The 21,574-nt window shown below is 31.2% G+C and overlaps 1 protein-coding gene across 1 annotated transcript in view; it reads right to left on the bottom strand.

Moving 5' to 3' along the window:
* Positions 1 to 21,574, bottom strand: part of CEP350 (centrosomal protein 350kDa) — a 100,147-nt gene that overhangs the window by 24,393 nt on the left and 54,180 nt on the right. Inside the window, exons 22-30 of the mRNA XM_004688533.2 lie at positions 20,309 to 20,505; positions 18,990 to 19,174; positions 18,417 to 18,504; positions 17,102 to 17,248; positions 15,371 to 15,528; positions 7,480 to 7,679; positions 4,084 to 4,295; positions 1,612 to 1,756; positions 359 to 519 (exon numbers count right to left, since the gene is read on the bottom strand). Coding sequence (XP_004688590.1) covers positions 359 to 519; positions 1,612 to 1,756; positions 4,084 to 4,295; positions 7,480 to 7,679; positions 15,371 to 15,528; positions 17,102 to 17,248; positions 18,417 to 18,504; positions 18,990 to 19,174; positions 20,309 to 20,505 — 1,493 coding nt within the window. The remainder of the gene's footprint in view (positions 1 to 358; positions 520 to 1,611; positions 1,757 to 4,083; positions 4,296 to 7,479; positions 7,680 to 15,370; positions 15,529 to 17,101; positions 17,249 to 18,416; positions 18,505 to 18,989; positions 19,175 to 20,308; positions 20,506 to 21,574) is intronic.

Here is a 21,574-nt window from a genome sequence, read left to right as displayed (position 1 = left end):
CAGCCTTTGAAGTGTTAACAATTCAATAGCTAGAAGTATTTAGCTAATGATTCTCTGCCTAAAAGAATAAGGATATCAATCTTCTACTGGCTTAATTCCTCTTACTTATAAAAACAAATCTTATTTTAATTTTACTTATTTCAATATTTGATATTGTAATAATTAATACTTTAACTTAGCATTTAATGATTTAAGCAAGTTTGTTTAGATAGCCTCTGATTTTTTTTGAGTTACAATAATATGTGGCACCAAACTAATATCGAAAAATCCTAAACCATTATTTTATTATAACATTAAAAACATAGGTTTCACATATACATTAGCTTTAATATTAAACCCCTTTCCTCCTTTGTCTAACCTCTAACTGTTTGATCAGACTAGCTTCTTGAGCTTTTAGTCTTTCCTTCTGTCTTTTTTTCTGTTCCTTCTTCAACTGGTCCACAACTGATTTTCTTTTCCTCAGCTCATCCTTCAGGGCTCTTATCCTACCTTCAATGTCACTTTGGTCAGATGTAGTTTCTGAAAGAGATACAAAAATCTTTTAATTTTTATCTTAAGAATAACATTAACTCTATTAATGAAAAGCAGCAATGAAACACTCCATTTAAGTAAGATCTAAATGAACATCATTAGGGAAATAGTTATATAAATTATAGAATTTCTATTTTTCAAAATGTTACAGTTATTGAAATAGTAATAAGAACGTTAATATAGATGTAGAAAATTCCCTGACTCATTTTAGTTTGAAACATAAAAAATGAAGTATAAAACAGGATCAAACCCAAAAACAGGTTAATATTTTTTAGTTCTACTTTATTAAATATGTACTCTCAAAAAAAACCAGAAATGAGCTCAAAAGGTATATACTCATGATGTTATTACTATTCCTCAGAATTCCACATAAACCAAGCATTGTCTAGCTAAAGGTGATCAACCAATATCTTGGGTCCTTTAGTGTACAGGCTGTGCATTCTTTCATGACCAATACACTGACTACAGAGATATATGGTAGGGTGGAGGATATAGGAAAACAAACAATAGCTCCAACTATCTATCTGTAGCTGATACTTAACTTTTCTTTTGAGATTGCTCTACTACTTCTTACCTCTCTTGTATAGTCCTTGTTAAGTCATTTAAGAATTATTTAAAAAATATATACACTTTGTGCAAAGCTTCTGGTAGGTTCTGCTGCTACAATTGTTAACAAAACAGTTCCTTTCCCAGGAGTTTGTTTCTAATAGGAGACACCTGCTCGGTAAAGTCTGATAGCAATTTATGTGCTTCTTGTATAACAAGCTGAAGCAGAGTAACACAGAACACCGAAGCAAGAAGCTGACACATAGCAAAAAATTAAACAACTGTCTGGTGAATAAATGACTAATGAATAATGGGGATTAACATCAAGAATATCAGTATGTTGCTCAGAATATTTTGAGCAATTAGTAATAGGATTAATTATCAATAGAAAATAGATAATTATGCAACTAACCTGTCAAAAAAAAGTTTCAACAAATGCGGCAAAGGATAACAGTATTCTAAGTATGGTTGGACAAAATTTACGACAGGAATTCAAATACAATACAAAGAAAACAAACTCACTCTTATTCTCACCTGACTGTGTCACAGACAACGACTCATCTGACCAACTGTAACAGTGTTGATGGGACCTGATAGGCAGACAACATTGTCCTCCACTCCTATGACTTCCTTTGCTAGACTCCTGCTTTGACACAGGTGTGCAGCTTTTGGGAGGTGACTGTCCAAGAAGAAAAATAAATGCAAACTTCTATTTGAAATTTGATATACTAGTCAGTTAATGACAACTTTATGACATTAAAAGGAAGTTTACAATTTCTAAAATATTTTTTTAAAAAGGCACAGAAAAAAGTTGTTAAAATGTATAAAGATGTTTAAAATAAATTAAAAGTAGTATTGTATTTAGTGATAGCCTTTATTATTCTTTTTAATTTTAAAACTGTTAAATATGGAGTATACTATGTCTCTTCCACACTGTGATTTTTTTTTTCAGATATATACCTATAGTGTAAATACTGGATTGTATGGTAGTTCTTCATCAATAGATGAAAGGGTAAAAAAAATGTCGTGTCTGTAGATGGAAGCACATAGACAGGAATTCTATTCAGCTATTAAAAAGGAAGGAAACGCTTCCATTTTAAAACATTGATAGACCTTGAGAGCTTTCTGCTAAGTGAAATTAATCAAATAGAGAAAGACAAATACTAATTTACAAGTAGTTTTAGAAAAACCTCCAAATTCAGAAAACAGAGAAAAAAGATCAGATTTGTGGTTACAAGGGGTAGGGGTTGGGGAAATTGGGTAAAGGTGGTCAAAAGGTATAAACTTCCAGTTGTGAGGTAAATAAGCACTGGGGATATAGTATACAACAGGATGACTGTAGTTTACACTGCTGCACTAAAAATGATAAATCCTAAAGCTCTATCACAAAGGAAGTAATATATTTTGTAACTATAGAGGTGATATTAATCTTACTGTGGTAATTGTGTAGCTATTTGTCTATTAAGTAATTATGCACTAAACCTTAAGCACATATAGTACTGTATATCAATTCTAGCAACAATGAGGAAAAAATTTTTAGTATGAAACCAGAGTTTAAGAAAACGACCCACAAAATAGTGCTACAAAGGATGTAACTTCTCCCCTGACCCACAAATGTAAGTAAAGACTGATCTGATTCAGAGTTATCATCATCTCCTACCCCTATGATTTTAGGTAAGTTTCCTACTCTGCTAAGCATCAGAACAGGGCCTAAAACAGTATCTTAATATGATTATAAGGAGTATAATTCACACTGGACACTTAGCATACTACCTAAGACTTGGTAGGCAAGCATACATATTAATTTTCATTATAAAAACCACTTTGATATAAACTAGTATTTACTTCTTTGATGTATTTTCTTGTAAGCAAAAAACCCCTAAATTTCAATATTCAATTAGATGGCAGCTATGCTGAACCTTAATAATAAATCTAATTTATAGGAAATAATAAACTAGATTAGATTGTATCAGAAGCATAATCTGGTTATAAATTCGTGGAAGGTAGGAATAATGTTACAAGTAAATTATGTGTACAATGAACCTATTATCACATAACAAATAAGAAGTCACTAACATGATAATTAGAAGTTTTTTATAATATTATAATGGTGTTGTCAAATACATATATAAGACACAGCAATATTTTGTAACTTAAGGTAGAATAGGCTCTTCAATAGACAAAAAATGCTTTTCCTCCAATTCTTTAGGTGCTACACCACACATGAATCTGAAAGTTTTTTCAACAGGAGAAAAACAATACATCCTTCGCATCCACAATAAAGTGAAGATGCTAACGAAGAATATTTCATCCTGGATTCCTTTTTTTTTTTAAAACATAAAGACACTTTAACAATGTTTGTGTTCACTTAATATTTAATATTGTTACGCTAATCTCTGTACTTTATAAATCAAGTTAAAAAAGAAAAACATTAACTCCCTAGTTTAAGTTTTATACAAGATTGTTTTTTTTTTTAAATGCAGTTTAGAATAATTAAGGACATGTGGAAAACCTCCTTATTCTAATAGTGACCATTACTCTGATTTAGATTAATAATCATTTCAGATATGCCTTAAAAAGATGAAACCATTACTTTCGTTGCGATTATAAGTTATACAGCAGTTACTACCTAAATTTTAGGAAGAGACAGCAGTATGGTTTAAGGTCTTATAGATTCTATTATATCAGAAAACACAGATTTCATTAAGAATTTGTGCTATGTCCACATATTATCTTCATTAACGACTTCAGAATTCCTATGTCCTCAGAATTGATAGGCTTAGTTGCATATGATTTTATGACGGCCACTATAATATAAAATTTACATATTTATAAATCTTTAGGAGTAAATGAAAAGTTTTATTTTTATTCAACTATATATTATATGTTACAGGTATTGGTGAAAATCAATGTTCTAATTACTAGTAAGAATATACTGTTAATGTATTTTTTGAGACCAGGTTTTTTTCCTAAAGCTTTAAGATAAAACTTAAGACATTAACTTACCTGTTTGCTAGGAGAGGTAGAAGATTCTAGTTCTTGTGAACAAACCATTTCTTCAGTAAGTAAACTATGATCAGGACTACCCTGCTGTTCTTGAACTATGGACCCAGATGGTATATATTCAACAGCAGGGCTGCCCAACTCTTCTGGAATAGAACTTTCACTGTGTAGATGAGAGTAGGAAGGTAAGGGGGATTCCTCTTCACTCACTATTTCTATAAAGACAAGGTGAAAACAAGGACAAAAGCACAATTTTGGTTAAGATTGAAAACTGTTCAAGTGTTATATTTTACATTAGTTTGTAGTATACTTTCACTAGTTGCATTTAAAGTTTTAAAATCACATCACTTAACCAATTACATTTACTATAAAATCTATCTAATCAAGAACTTTGGCTGATACAAACTATAACAATCTATAGTAATGACAGTGATTATAAAATCACTAATTGTGAATACAAAGAGCAATTACAACTCATATTTTTATGTAGCAGTGGCAATTGGCCCAATCATTTCTGGAAACGGCTAGATAGCACTTGCTAAAGATGAGAAAGCAAGACCACTCCATGATGCAGCAATTCCAACCCTAGTTATACATGCCAAAGAACCCTTGCATATATGTAGCACTAAAACATATGTGATCACTGGCATATTGTTATAACAGTCAAAAACAGGAAGAAATGTAAATGTCGATTATCAACAATAATCTGTTACATTTATATTATGGAATGCTACACAGCAATAAAAATAAACCAGAACTACATAAATTGATGGAGATAAGTTATGAATTTTATTTAATCACTTTCAGAATTTGTAATATTGTCTAGCCTTGGGAATTTCCTGTCTATTGTGTTCTCCGATCCCTCTAAGAAAACATGCATAAATATGCTTAACACTGAATAGAAAAATCTTGGCACTCTACTTGTAAAATCTTAAGAATGAATACTGCTTTCATATATTGGTTATTAACATTTGTTCGGGTAAGTAGCACCAACATTTGATACAATCAATTCCAAAAAAATCACTTAAAATTTTGGTCCTGAAATCTGTAAAATAAACTTACTTAAATAAGAAATAGCTATACTCCCAAAGAATGTTTACGAATGTTTACATTCATAAACACGAGTGACCTGATACTTAAAAGCATTTCAGTTAAAAATTTAAAAGGGTATAGGCCCTCCCTGCTGGCGCAGCGGGTTAAAGCACAGCACTGAGAAGCTAAGGCCATTTCAGCATGAGTTCGATCCCTGCCTGCCCAGGAGGTGATCCACATGGTGCGGCAGACCTCTCCGGACCCGCCCGCTGCTCCCTTCAGCAGTGTACTTTGTCAGTCTGTCTGTTCTGCTCCCCACTCTGTCTCTGGGGAATCCTCTCACCACCCCTGCACCTCTGGCCTGTATCCCAGTTCTGTATGCATAAATAAATGTATCTTCAAAAACAAAAAAAAAACCTTAATTTTTAGGTAGTAGGGAATAGAAAAATCAATCTTCTATTGATACTCCTCACAACAGATTTCTCAAAAATTTTAATAACAGTAACATACTTATTTTAAAAGTTCTAACAACATAATTTCATATTAAAGATAAAGTGAAAGTGACCTGTACACTTATCTCCTGAAAGGGAGTCACTTTCATCCGCCCAATTCCATATCTCAAAGGTAAACCAGTGGCAATTATGATGTGTATGTGTGTTTCAAGTTTTCCAATATGTCCTTCTTAAAAATTTTTCAAATTATGGTAAAATACACATAATATAAAATGTATCATCATAAGCCTATTTTAAATGTATAGTTCAGTGGCATTAAGTACTTTCACACTGTGTGTAGCCAACAACATTCATCTCTAAAATTTTTTCATTTTCCCAAATTGAAACTCTATACTCACTAAATAATAACTTCCATTTTCAACTGTCCCAAATCCCTAGCAATTACCATTATTTCGAGTTTTCTTGTTTAAAATACCTCATGAGTGAAATGATACATTATTTGCCCTTTAGAGACTTTTATTTCACTTAATTATGTTTTTAAGGTTCATCCATGTTGTAGCATGTGTTAGAACCGCCTTCCTCTTTAAGACTGAAAAATACTGTACTGTATGTATGTATTTATGATGTTTTACTCATCCATTTATCTGTTGCTGGACAGTAAGGATGCATTTATTTTATGGCTCTTGTGAATAATGTTATATATATTGGTGTACAAATACCTCTTTGTGGCCCCACTTTCAATTCTTTTGGATATGTAACCAGAAGTAACAATGCTTGATCATATGGTATTCTATTTTTAATATTTTGAGGAATCACCATGTTTCCAAAGCTGTTCCAACTACTTTACATTCCCATCAGCAAGTACACAGGGTTCTTACTTCAAGTCCTCACCAACACTTTTTGCTTTTTATTTTTTTGATAATAGCTATCCTAAAAGATGTACCATATATCATTGTGTACCTGACTTCTGAAACAGAGTTCTATGTCAACAAGAATCTTGGACATTTTTTTTTAAAATATGGACAGTACCAGTCAATCTTCAGCATTACTTTTTTCAATATATCCTATGTAATGTGACCAAAAAAAGGAATGAAATGCTAAAACTTTATAAAACAATGGTAGCAACCAGTTTTATGTGGCTATTTAATATAAATATAACTTTATATAATTATAATATATAACTATAATATAAAATTTATTCCTAAGTACAATCAAGTACTATAATAAATTATAGCTTCTTAAAAAATAGATTTTTCTCAAATTAAAAGATTTTTTTTCTAACCTATCTGCTGGTTTAAATACATGCAATCAATTTATAGATTTTTATAACTAGCAACTATGCTAGACTTGCTGATCAATTCTAATAACTGATAAGTAAATGTTGGGTTTTCCTTATAATCTACAGTAATACTAGTCTTGCTTCTTTCACTCAGTTGAAAATAACATCTATGTCATATTTCTAAATTTAAAAAGAAGGCTTTTTATATTTAGCTATTAAGTATGATGTCTGTTGTAGCTCTGATTTTTTTTTTGTAAGCAGATATCCTTTATGAGATAAACTTTTTTTGACTGATACTTTGACTTGAAAATTGTTTTATTACAGATGCTTTTTGGATTTGATCAAGTACCTTTTCTAAATCCACTAAAATATCATCTAATTTTTCTTTTTAATCTGTTTTAGTAATTCACTGTATCATCAATTTTCAATATGTGCTAAACTCTACTTGGTCATGGAATAAACTTTTCTTAGTTCATGGAATTTACTTAGGCTAACAATATTCTCTCGTCTCTTAAATTTCTGTAGCATTTGTACCTGTATGTATCACCTTCTTCACCCAGAGTCAACAAATTTTTTAAAAACAAGTAAATCAGTTGTTAGATTTTTTGCTTATAATCTAAGCATAGTAATTATTACCTTTTTGTTCTGGTCTCTGGTTCTCCAGTTCTTTCTTAGGAGTTTTAGGTTTTATTAATTCTTTGTCCCAGGCAGCCAAAGCTTGTTTTTCCATTTGACGGATTTCAGCTTCCTCTGCATCTAAACGTCTCTTCCACTCTAGTAACTCCTCTGCATGCTGCCGCCGTTGCATTAATTTTTGTTCTCGTTTTGTCAGAAACCTATGATCACACCATGAAGAATATTGAAAAAAAATAACCTATAGACAAAAATCTGAGAGCTATATCACTCATTACCTTAGCAACAAGCTGTGTAAAAAAAAAAAAAAAAACTTTTACAATAGTTCTCTCTGAAAAAGTTAGAGAAAGATGTAAGAATTTGTTTTATTTCTAAGATTAGCAAAGGAAAAATAGTGGTAAATTCAAGAAAAAGTCTTTAGAATATCTGAACATGACTGCCAGTACTTAGTTTACGCATTTTTAACAGAATAAGGAATTTATTATAAGAATCAGACCAGAAAACACACAAACCCCAAACAACAAAGACCAAAACAACAACAAAAACCAAATCCCAAAACAAGCAAGCAAGCAAAAAAAAAACATATTCAAGTCTCCTTTTGACTTTATTTCCTAAAAAGTTTAGTCTGCTTTTGCTTCAGACAAAATGAATTTGGTTCCCATTACCTAGGAGATATAATGTCAGGTAATAAAGTATCTGTTTTTCATGGAGATAATTCTGAGCACCACAGTGGGATGCCTGATACTTATAAACATAACCATTTATTTACTTGACTAAAAGGATGCACCAAATGCTTCTAATTTCTCAATTTAATGCAACTAATAAATCTAAATAGCCCAATATATTGTAGTTACAAATGGTTAGGAGAAATTACTGACACTTGAAAAGTTATTTGAATATTTAAAAGCTACTATTATAACTCTCCTCATAGTAGAAGGCATACCTAAATAAAAGGTGGGCTGGCACATATTACTTGTGTTAGAACTGTAATGGTAGCTAAGCAACAAAAGTGCATTCACACATTCAATGAACACTTAATAAAAAGTACAAGAACTCTTGTCACTCACTTCTTTAACAATCAACATGTCAAATTAATTTGGAAACAAAAAGATAAATTTGTGGGACATTTGACAAGAGGCCTCTAGGCTGTTAGAATAAAAGAAAGGGGAAAAAAAGCAAACAAACGAAAAGAACAGAGCATGCTCTATCAAAGAGTGCACTGGAAAAGGTGCAGTTACCTGACCAACTGGTTGTAGATATACAGCTGGAATTTGGGATGAAGATTGGGAAAACATACACTGAGAGAGGCCCAGTGATGAGACGTAAAGACAGAGAAGAAGTAGTGAACAGGAGAGCAGTGTCTACAAAATAAGGAGGAAGATTTTTAAAACCAAAAGATCAAGAAGTAGAAAGAATGAGAAAGGGAAAGAATAAGAAGTGTGAAGAACTTTCAATATGCTTCCTGAATAAATTATAAGCTACTCAGTTAAAGCAAATGTTATATTCTATGTGACACATTAAAAAAACCACATACTTTTATCTTACCAGTGATTCCTGAATAAACATACCTTTCTTCTTACTCTTTAAGATGTTCCTTAACCAAAACCTAGACTTACAGGTAAATTTATTTGTGAGTAAAGTAATGAAGAACAGTGTGGTACTAAAGTTTTCCCATAAGCTTGAAAATAGAGTACAACATTCATGATCATGAGACTAATGTATCAACCATTACACATATGTGGGTAATGCTGAATACATGATTTCTGTGTCTGTACTTTATCATATATTTTAAGCTTGAAAGTAAATAAAAAAGCACTACATGCCTTACAACCATTATCTCACGTGAAAATAATTTAGAAAATCAATTCAGAACAAAATACCTTGTTAACCTCTACTCCAATATAACCTATACAATCTACTGCTAGCAATAACTACTGGAAGATCCTGTCTCATTATAATAATGAACCACTTAATATTGATATAGAATACACATTCTATAAAATATCCAGATGCATAATAAAGAACAAACTAAGCCAGTCCCAATAAATAATGTCAGGGGGAAAAAATCATGCAGCAGACAGCTCAATTATAAATTTAAAGATAAGGGGAAAATTCATTTATTAAAACCATCACAATAGAAAAAAGACCCACTAGCTTCTCTTTTTAAATAGTAAATAAATTATTATAATACATATACACATATACATAGATATAAAAATAAATCTAATAATAGTTTGGAAAGGTTAAATCTCTTTGAGAGAGCATGCTTCTGTTCACATGCACACAACAATAACTTGTATGTAGATCAACGCAGCTTTTACTGCTATGGAAGGGCAAGGAATAGCATCAGTATGAGATGAAAGTGAAAAAAACCTAGGTGTAAATCCAGTCACTCACTTGGATTTTGAAAATGTTGCCTCTATATCCTTATATAGCTATATATAAATATATGTTGATATCTTTAGAAAATAGACTAATGACTGTTTAGTGACAATTTAATATTTTACTTCCTCTTCATTTACACACACACACACACACACACACACAAATGTGGACTGCCTTGATTTTCTGAACCAAAGTTCAAGGAAAAATATCAATGCCAAATATCAATGAGAATCTGCAACCTTCCTTGCCATTCCTTTCTGAATGTATATAAACTTACTTTGATGCCAATTATCAAGATATTATGCAAACACAAATATACTTGGCAAAAGCTTCAAGAAACTTTTGAAAAACACTCAAATATCACCCACCCTGTTAAGTATATAACTGCTAAATGCATGCTTGACCTATTACAAAGATTAAAATAATATTTTAACATGTAAAATTAACTATAAAAAGAAGATACAGTTTAAATTTTTTGCTCAATCTGTATAGAATAACTTTCTACTAGAACAATAACTCATCATTTATTTTTCATTTCTAAAGATCAAGCATATTCTAAAGGTTAAAAATGAAAAAAATTAAAATAAAATGAAAAATAATTTAAGAAATAACTTAGACTTCTCAGAAACATGTTCATTATTTAATACATATATCTAGAAATAAGCATCCTTTTAAAAGTTGCATAAAAACAAAAAAGTTGAATAAAAAATTTTTGAGTAAAAGAGGCAGTAATTCACAGTAGAGTTAACAAACCATGAAGATGTTTCACAGGTAAGAAATCACTAATTTTCTCAATGATGGAGACATAAATGCCTAACAGAAATGCTACTCATATTTCATGGTTGGTGCCAAACCATCCCCTAACAAGGTCTCTGACGATGACAGGACACTGTACTAGGATTAAATACAGTATTGTGCATTTAATCTAGTATGAAATCACTGTGGCTTATGTGCTTAATGTTAAGAATCTGTGAATATTCACTATTAAAGTCACACTTTGCCACTCAGAAGTTGTGTTGCATAATTATTCAACTCCAGTAATCAGTCATTACATATTTTCCCAATTTCAACAGATATTATCATCTTAGTTGGTTACTTCCAATTGAGGTAAGATTAACTTTATGTCATAATGTATTTTTTTTAAAAAAAATACTGAGCTGAAAACAGATATGCTGACTTAATTTAACTTTAGCTGCCTGAATTCCAGAGAGCAGAGTTCTAGTTCTAGCTCTGCCATTTGCTGTCTGTGACCTGCAGCAAGTTACTCTATCTATGTGGTCCTCAATTTGTTCACATATAATTCAGGGACTCCATAAGGTGATCCACCCCTCTGTCCTTCTAGTTCTAACATTTCATGATTCTTTCGCCATTCAAGACCTATTCATTTTTCTAAATTCCTCAACACATCCATACCTAACAAGACTATGTGACCTAAATAAATGAAAATGTGTTTATCCCATTGACCTGATATAACTGTAGATTATATTCCAACAGATCATAAAACCTGTAATTTCAAAGGGCAATACAATGATACAAGTTTTTATTTTTTAAAGATTTTATTTATTTATGCTGGAACTGTGGTACAGGCCAGAAGTGCAGGGGCAATGAGAGGCTTTACCAGAGACAGAGTGGGGAGCAGAACAGGCTGACTGATGAAGTACACTGCTGAGGGGAGCAGCAGGCAGGTCAGGAGAGGTCTGCCATACCATGTAGATCACCTCCTGTGCCAGGAATCAAACTTATGCTGAAGTGGTTTTAGCTTCTTAGTGCTTGTGCTTTGCTTTAACCCATTCACCAGGGAGGGCCCACAATGATACAAGTTTTAAATGAAACTTTTAGTTTCAAAATAATTTTACTCTAAAAGATATTAAGAAAAATCTGAATATCTGAAATTATTCTAAAGTTCTCTCTAGATATATAATTTTTTAATTCTATATTGTTATAAGTAAAAATGCTTTAAATTTTAAAATGAATTAATTATTTCAAATCCTTAAGCATTTTTGCTGATATTCCAAAAGGAAGATAACACTGTACTGACAAAAGAAATTTCAGTTCTGTATTTTTTCCTATAGCAAAATCTGTTCTATTGCATAAAACTGTCTAATATTGATATGTTTTTCAGGATTTATTCATCTATTTACATTAAAACTGTCTTAAGAAAACTATTTCTAATTTAAGGCAATGAAACCTAGTACATTATTAAAACTATAATTAAGGGCTCTCCTCAGCAGTGTACTTTGTCAATCTGCCTGTTCTGTACCCCACTCTGTCTCTGGTGAAGCCTCTCACCATCCCTGAGCCTCTGGCCTGTACACCAGTTCTGTATGCACAAATAAATAAATCTTAAAAAAAAACAAAAACTATAATTAAAATGTCTTCTTGAGCAGACTATCAAAAAAAGCCTTCTGAAATCCTTAACTTTCTAAATGCATTTTATATTTGAATACTGATCAGAAAATAACAAATATTTCTAGATAGAGCTATATCATACAATATAAATGTTTAATTTTTTTGATGATTTTAAACCAAGTTAATATTATTCCTTTTAACAGTATTTGAGCCGGCTGGGAATTGTCTCAATATTTAAAATATTTAAAAGAAATGTTTCAGAACTTTTCTAACTATAGGCTTCACAAATCAATGCTACTTTGGTGTGTAATAGTCATACCAAAAATAGCTGTATGCCTTTTTTTTATTCTTATGTTATAAACTTTTAACTTTAATTCTTATAATTTTCAAATTCTTAAGTATATTTAATTCTGAATTCTTATCCATGAACACTTTCCCTGATATACTCTTATCAGTATAAACGTCTTCCTCTTCTTAACTTCCTTAACAATTCATATACGTCAACTATATATGCAATATATACATACATATACACTTCTTTAAAGGAACCTGGTATTTGTTCTTTTTTTCACCTAGACTATAAGCTCTTTGACACCAGGGTTTATGTTTAATTCTTCTTCATATCCCAAAGAACCTAGAAAGTTCACATTATTTCTTCAGTAAATAACTGTTAAGGGAATGCAGGTATAATTAATAAATAATATGGAAAAACAAGCATTATTAATAAATGAAAGCTGCACTATATCATACTTTTACACTTAAATATGAAGATAACTCTATTCTTAAAGTATTTCATTTGCTCAGTAAACGGTTTTCCTAAAAGGAATAGGCAAAAGAACAGTAAAAGTTGACTGTATATTTTTCACAAATATCTGATTCACAATTATAGGCAATTCACTTATAAATAATGGATCTCACAGCAATACACAAAATTCAGACTGCACATATCAATAATACCAAAAAGACTAAGGGTTATTTAGTTTATGGCTTTTACAAATATTTTTCATTATTACTAATCTCATAGTTAAAAATTGTTTTGTTTTTTACTATACTGAGAAATGGAAATTATTTATAATTTTTTTGTTTTGGCTTTTTTTAGGTTTTTTAATGATCTTTCTATATCATTTGTACTGAGGCAACCAATGTCAATTCCATAAAGCCATAGACTAGGAATACAAATTTTAATAAAGGCATGATCTCATGAAGCATGAAAGAAGGAATCTGCTCATTGTAGCCAAGAACAATAGACCACTTTATACAAATATTTGTTATAGAATGAGAATTTAGAGGGTTAATAACAGAGAGATAAAACATACTGAAAAAGTTCCCCCTAAAGTTAGCTAAACTTACTAAAAGGATGCATACTTCCTAACAGGTGCCTTATATCAGTAAAATAAGAATCTCTTGGAAGACCACTTTTGCAAATCTATAGGAAATAAAGAGTGACTAGTAGCAAAGGTTCAAATGATTTTGTTAGATGCCTAATGTATCAAATGACTACAAAATTAACTATTTACTGAGTAATACTCCAACACTGCTGAAGGAGATAAAATTCTAAGGTTTAAGTTCAAAAGCTAGTTTTCACATTATTTTGTTCTGGAGATTAAAAAAAAATACTGCATAACAAGAACCTTCCTTTTTAATATATCACTAATTTTGGAAAAGTACTCTGTTTATCCTCAAACACGCAAACATTAACGTTAATTTTTTTTTTAACGATACTGCCCTATATCCATATCCACAAACACAGTTGGCATTCTTGCAAATAACCAATCAAGAAGTCACTGACTGCTTCAAGACCTATTCTCTTTGACAGATATTTTAGAAGTTTACTGTAGTACTTGATAAAAGAAAGTAGAGCTATAAAACACAGATTCTAGAGGCTTAATGTTTTGGCTTCTGAGGAAACAAAACTTAGAAAAAAGTCAATAAATTCAACCTTGAATTTGTTCTTTTAAAGCTTTAACCAAATCTCAAAAACCACAGAAGTTGATGAATCTTATAAACTAGATTTATAGCAATTTCTTTTATAGACATAACTAGATTATCAGAATATTATTTATTGAGGCCAGCAACAAAGACCTTACTGGTATAGTAACGATTCAATAAAGAAGTTACCCCTAAAGTGGTCTTTCCTCTAATATTTACCATTAAAAGATATTTGGAATGAACATAAGATGTCAAATCAGTTATAAAAATCTATGAGAGTTGATTATTCTAAATTTGCAGACCATCGAGCAATACAGTATGTCTATACAATTTATTTGAAAATTTTATCAGGAAAGATGAAAGCATATTTAGTCTAAATTTCAATCAATTTCTACATAATGAAACTTAACTAGTCCACCCCATTGAAACCATCCAAAAGAATTATTTACACATTTATAAATATTTACTTTCACCTCTTAGCGAATTTTAATTTAAAAAATTGTATTTATACTTTTGAAACATTTTTATAATCAATTTAGCTATTTAAATGGTGAGCTGGCTTTCTCATAATGAAGTGCTGATGTGTAATACTACCTTAGTAAATAAGATTGACTTGTAACTGTTCAGAAACTAATGAAATCATCAGTTGATCATCAAAGGTGACATACAACCTTTGTAGGAGTAACTTTCTTTAAGAGCTTTTAAAAATAATAGAGATATATTAGAAGAATGGTAGACTATCAATCACTTACTATTTTAGGAAAATTTCAGTCTTTCTGGTTCTAAGTGAGCAATCCACACCTACTCACAAGTCAAAATTTCACTGTTTCACTAAGTCTGAGAGCTATCAGGGACTCACAAGTTGAGCTCTTGTTATACTCTAATTGCCCCCCTAAATTGGTAGACATGTCATCAACTTTCAAAGAAGGTACAAATTGTACACTTACAACTTTTAATTAAAAAAAAAGAAAACATGGGTAAATATGCAAATACTACTTTGGTGTTTTAAATATGAAAGCTGTATGTATTAAAGACAAGGTAATTTGTTTTACAAATAAGAACTAAAGTTATATGACTTTTAGGTTGATCTAATAATTGTACTAACTTATTCTGCTATTGAATTCACAAATATTATGTTGTCTCAATCTAACTAATGAAATACATTAAAATATTATCTGTTGCTACTACTCTGAATTTAATTAAACAAGAGATAGTTATAAAAATGGATTACTTTTCATCCATGCGGCTTCTCATTTTCTTCAGTTTCTGCATAATGCTGCTAGTTTCGCTGCTAGATATTGAAATTGGGGAAGGACTACGAGTCTCCAAATCAGTTGGGCCAGGACTAGTTGTTTTATTATCCTTTGTATCATCCTCACTGTGAGAATCCTACAATCAAAAAGGGGTAAAGTGTTACAACTTTACTGGAATTAAGACCTCAAAATTATCTTAAAGGCTGTCATTTGAAAATAATTTATCCTTAAAACAGTATTTGTAAAACAGCTGAAATCAAGGTATTACTTTTTTTCCCATTTACTAAACAACTGTTTAGTCTTCTTAAATTTATTTACTTATACCGGTATTCATTTTTGTAGAGGCTTTTCCCCTCAGGTAAAGTTAGTCCCTGTAGTTCACCCACTACCATATCACAAGTGAATCATCACCACTGTCCCTTTAAGTCTTCCCCGCCCTGTTTTGACGGCCCCTCCCCCTCCCTTGTGCATGCCTCCGATTTAAGGTCAGTTTGCAAGGTTTATCTTTTTCTTGATCTTTTTGTTCAGTTTCTCTCTATACATTCCACATATAAGTGACATCATCCAGTATTTATCTTTTTCCACCTGACTTATTTCTCCTCATATAACTCCTTCCAGCTCATCCATGTTGCCACAAATAGTATGAGTTTATCTTTTCTTGATCATTGGGTAGTATTTCACTGAGTTTATATATATCACATATTCTTGATCCTTTCATCTGTTTGGAGGTATATTTAGGCTGTTTCCATATCTTAACTATTATAAATAGTACTGCAATAAGCATGGGAGTGCAGGTTTTCTTTTGAACTGGTCTTTGTGTGCTTTCAGTGGATTCCTAGGAGTGGAAATGCTAGACCATATCCTAGATCCATTTTTAGTGTTTTAAAGAACTACACAGCTTTCCATAGTGCTGGACCAGTTTACATTCCTACCAACAGTGTAAGAGGGTTTTCAAGGTATTACTTAAAGGATATTATGTCACCCACTTAAAATATAAATTTTAAATGTATATTTAAATATTTTAATTTGTATACATATTTAATTTATATAAATTATATATCTAATATAAATTTCTATAATTTATATAAGTAATATAATAACTTATATAAATACAACATTGTACAATCATATAAATATGATAATTTATATAATTATACCTAATTATATAAATTACATATTTAATTTATATAAATTAAAATATAAATTTCATATTACATTAAGAGAATAGATCTTAAAAACTCTCATCACAAGAGAAAATTAATTTGTAAATATATGTGGTAAAGGGTGCTAACTAAACTTAGGTGATCATTTAGCAATATAAACAAATACTAGACTACAATGGCATATACCTGAAACGAATATGTTATATATCAAATATATGTTGACTTAAAGAAAAAAAGAACAACAAAAAATTCTTCATTAATTCTGAGGAATATATTTGGATTGATAAGAATAAGACTTTCTATAACAATTTAGGTTACAAAAGAAAAACATTTTTAAACTACATGAACTATGAATAACCTGAATATTCCAGGGGGAAATTAAAACTAATATTCTCATTATACATAGAGACTCAAACATATAACTTATCCTACTTTGTATCATACTGCTAGGATGAATATATCCATCAGATAGAACATTAGGCATGGTTAGGTATTAGCAAGCAAAATGAGGCAATAATCAAACTAATACAATTTCAAGTTATTTACCAATTTATTCTCCCCTGCAGACTTTAACTTCTCCTGTAGCTTTATAGTTGTCTGTCGGATCCTTTCTATTTCCTCCTGCTGTTTAAGAATCAATTGTCTTTCCTTGCGAGCTGCCTTATTTGCTTCTTGAAGACGTTTAATTTCTGCCTAAGGTTGAAAAAGTCAAGAGAACCACTGATATTGAAAGGAAGTTCAAAGTAATATTTAAAAACAAACAAACAAAAAAACCCAATCATTACTCATAAAAAAATTCAACATTGTTATTTCAAGGTAAAAGTGCTAACATTGAAAAACTTTTAAAATACTGAAGGAGGAAAAAGCCACATAATTTCATCACTCTAAAAGAGTTTAACAATGTTATTTTAAATAACTGTAGTAACAGCTGATGATTTCACATCCCTCTTTTGAGCTTAACATATCCTTCACATTTTCCACAGTGCTATTCAGTTTTATACTTATTTGATAATTGCTTATCAATTAGATTTGTTACTTAATCATTATTTTGCTGCTAAGCTCTTAGGTTTCTTATAACGTTTCACCACCCCAAATTATAATTTAATGCCTACAAGTTGTTTTTAGGGTATGAATTAGTTCCTCAGGAGAGATATCAAAATATAGGCTAAACTAATGAAAGAGGATGAATCATCTTGTGGTCCTTAGAAGCTATAAAAATCACTTAAAAAAAATTGTCCTCATGTAAAATAACAGCAGTATTATTTGAGACTACATTATATCAAACTCTGTCTACATAGGATATTATTAAGATTTCTGTTGGTTATTATGTGAGCAAAAATCGCTTCTCGGCCTTTTGGCTAAGATCAAGTGTAGTATCTGTTCTTATCAGTTTAATTATGTGAGCAAAAGACAAAACACTTCACTGTAAAGAATTTTTATAATTTTAACATTGTCCCTTTTTTGCATAAATTTGTTTTGATCTGTATTCTTGTCAATTAAGTATAATAAATTAAGTATAATAATTTATTATAATTTCCTTTAATTATGTTTGAGATTTTATGAAACAATGAAGAGGCAGAAAAGTATATAATAAACAGCTTTATTTCTAAAACACTGCATTTTACATACTAAATAAAGACAGAGGATTTGACTGCATATTGTATTAAGTATGTGGTGACACACAATTCCAAATTAGGAGACATATGGTCAACCTCCAATCTCCTTACTGTAATTATAGTAAGAGGCATATACAGAGATAGCGACTAAATTTTAAAGGCGCTAAGAAGAAAAAGGCAAGGTAGTAGATCTATGACCTAACTTGCCTTCTAAGTTCTCTTAAAGAAATTTTTTCCTAACATACCTTCTCTTGCTGCAATCTTAAGAGCAAACCCCGCTGTTTCTTCCTGAGAGGGGGCATTTTATCATCTTCTCCTTTGTCTCGTAGATGCCTGCAAATATTTCCCAGTAAAAAACAGTTTACGTTAGATTTCTATTCTAATTTCAAGAATTCTTGACCATCAATAAGTCTCTAACCCAATTTAACATTTGAAATGGAAAAGTTACTACATGTAGCAATTCCTATCCCAACAAATATTTTACTGATGATGTAATAGATATAAGTCCTAGACTAGCCTTTAAAGAAAAAATAACTGAGAAAATTACGATATACTAGAAGAGTTAAGTATAAAGTGATAACATAAGTGGTAAAAGACTAAAGTTATATGGATAATATAGTCACTTAGTCAGCTAAGTGATAAAAGACCAAAGTTATATGGATAATAATAATTCTTGAAATGAATATGAAGGACTGCATACTTCTAGTTTGAGAAGCTGAGATAGCAAAATCAAATTAAAAAGCTTCTTTAAATACAAAATATTTCCTTTTACTCAAAGGAGAAATTGAGCATTGAAATTGTTCATTGAAAGAACTTACTTTTTCTGATGCTCTAGCCAGGCTAATTCAGCCTTTGTTTTCTCCTTCAAGGCTTTTTCACGGAGACGTAAGAGTGAAGATTGGTGAGCTGCTCTCATTTCTTCTTCTTTCATATACTGCCGAACCATCTCCATAGTAAATTTAGAAAAACTATCTTGTCCTCCTGAGAATGGCATACTCAACTCCTAAAGTAGAGGGTTTATTTCAAGATTATCACCTCCTAACCATTTGGGTACTTAATTAGCATCACCAAAAGAGGTATGTTTATAAAAATAAATTACATCAAAAGGTTGCCAACCATGTAAGCGAAAATTTTCAAAAAAGGCACATGAGGAGTTAACAAATATCTGCTAATTTACTCAGTCAATAAAATTTTAACAACTATTGTTAGCTGTGTACTATTCCAGGGACATAAAGTAGATGCAAACCAAAACCACAATGAGCTATATCACCTCACCTCTGTGATAAAGGCACTTATTGAAAAGAATGGAATCAAAAAATGTTGACCATGTGGTGAAAAAGGAACTCTCTAATTAACATAGCCTCCTTGGAAAAAAACAGTGACTTCTTAAGAAAATAAAATGTAAATTTTTATATAATCCAGCAATAGCTCTACTGGGTATTTATCCCTACATGAAAAGATTAATGTATGCCTATGTACATAGCAGCACTGTCCACAAATCAGGGGCCCAACCTAAGTGCCTTTCAGCAGATGACTGGATAAAGAAATGATGGCATATATACTCAATGTAATACTACACAGCAATGAAAAAGCTGAAATAGAGGCATATCGGACAACACACATGTACCCTGAAGTGATTATGTTAAGTGAAATATGTCAGTAAATAAAAGATCAGTGGTTTTACTCATCTGTGGAATATAAATAAGCAAAAAAAAAAAAAAAATACAGAAGGACTAAAACTTGAACTGAATGACATATAGAAAAGCAAAACTATAACCCCAAAACTTAATAATAATTTCTCCCTGTTATCCAAAAGGCTAAAAATTTACTAAGAAAAATGATATAAATGTAATATTTTAAATGGAATACAAGTGTTAAAAGAGTGAAGCAAAAGACAAAGAATCAGAGATAATACTGGCTCTGATCCCGAAAAGCCATATGCATTATTCCAAGGAATAAATGTGTATTCTACTTCAAAAGGAAGCAAAAGTTCCATAGCAAAAATAAAACATTAAATCGTTATTCTATGAAAATTATTTTGATAGCTAACAGCTAAGGTTATACAAAACGTATCCTCACATCTTTGACAGAACTGAATCGCAAATATTAAGTACCTCACTGATAAACTAAAACATACCTTGGCAGAAGATAATGTGGTCTTTTCTGGAGAAATTTCTTCATCAGAGTCATCATGATGGCCTCTTTTCTTTTCCATGTTAAATCGGCGATGACTTTCAGAAGGTAATAAAGATCGAAAAGATTTTTCTTCTATCTCATCTTCTGTCATGGACTCATCAAATTTCAGAGAATATTCTGTTGCAATAGAAGTTGAATCTAAAAGAATAGGGAGAACTTTTTTTTTCTCATTAAAATAATATTCAGTAGGTATTCCACTAGTAGCCCTTGTTGCCTCTTTAGAGAACAATCTAAAGAAATTTATATAACTAATCACTAGAATAAAAAACAAAACTCACTTCCCTTACAAAAAAAAGTTAAAAAATATCTAGAAATATTAGTATAAGAAATATGGTTAACAACTTAATGTACTTCATATATAAAGTGCCCTTACAAATTAATTAGAAATGCCCGAAACAAAAATAAGAAATAGTTATGGTCAGATACTTTGCAAGTGAACTATAAATGACCAAAATAAAGTCTACAAAAGTTTAACACTACTAGCTACCAAAGAAATACATATTTAAAAAATTTTAGAATCTATAATTCCATTTTTAAATAAATAAATCCAAGACAGCCCTTCCCCACTGGCTCCTGTCTAGCTCTAACATCCCTTCCCCACCCCTTTCAATTCACCCAATCCTTTTATTTATGAACATTTTATTACTTTCTGGTACTACAGGATGCTCCAAGCTCATTTTGTATTTTCCCTGCCTAGTCCTAGAATTAGTGATTTCTCCAAAGAGCTATTTTTTTTTTTTAAACCACAATCTGGACACTGGCTGTCATTATTATTACTGGGGTGCTGGAAGCATTACACAGATGCTTCTTTACTCTCTCAATGCATGTATCTAGGTATGCTATACATGAATACTAACACATACATGCCTCATACACTACACACACACACACAAAATTATTCCTGTAATCCAGTACCACAGTACTGTCTTGTTGATTGTTAACTTCCTCCCCCAACTTTCAGCACTGACAAAGCTGGATTCTATGACCCAGTATCCACTTATTTGTTCAGTCCCAATATATATGTGATGGACCATCAAAACTTACATGAGGCCCTCCCTGGTGGCGCAGCGGGTTAAAGCATAGCACTAAGAAGCTTAAGCCACTTCTGCATGAGTTCGATTCCCGCCTGCCCCGGAGGAGAGCCACTTGGTGCGGCAGACCTCTCCCGACCCACCCGCTGCTCCCCTCAGCAGTGTACTTTGTCGAT

This window comes from Condylura cristata, unplaced genomic scaffold (genome assembly GCF_000260355.1).
Source record: "Condylura cristata isolate star-nosed mole 26May11 unplaced genomic scaffold, ConCri1.0 scaffold00024, whole genome shotgun sequence".
Lineage (NCBI taxonomy): Eukaryota > Metazoa > Chordata > Mammalia > Eulipotyphla > Talpidae > Condylura > Condylura cristata.
This window is presented reverse-complemented; position numbering and strand designations above follow the sequence as displayed.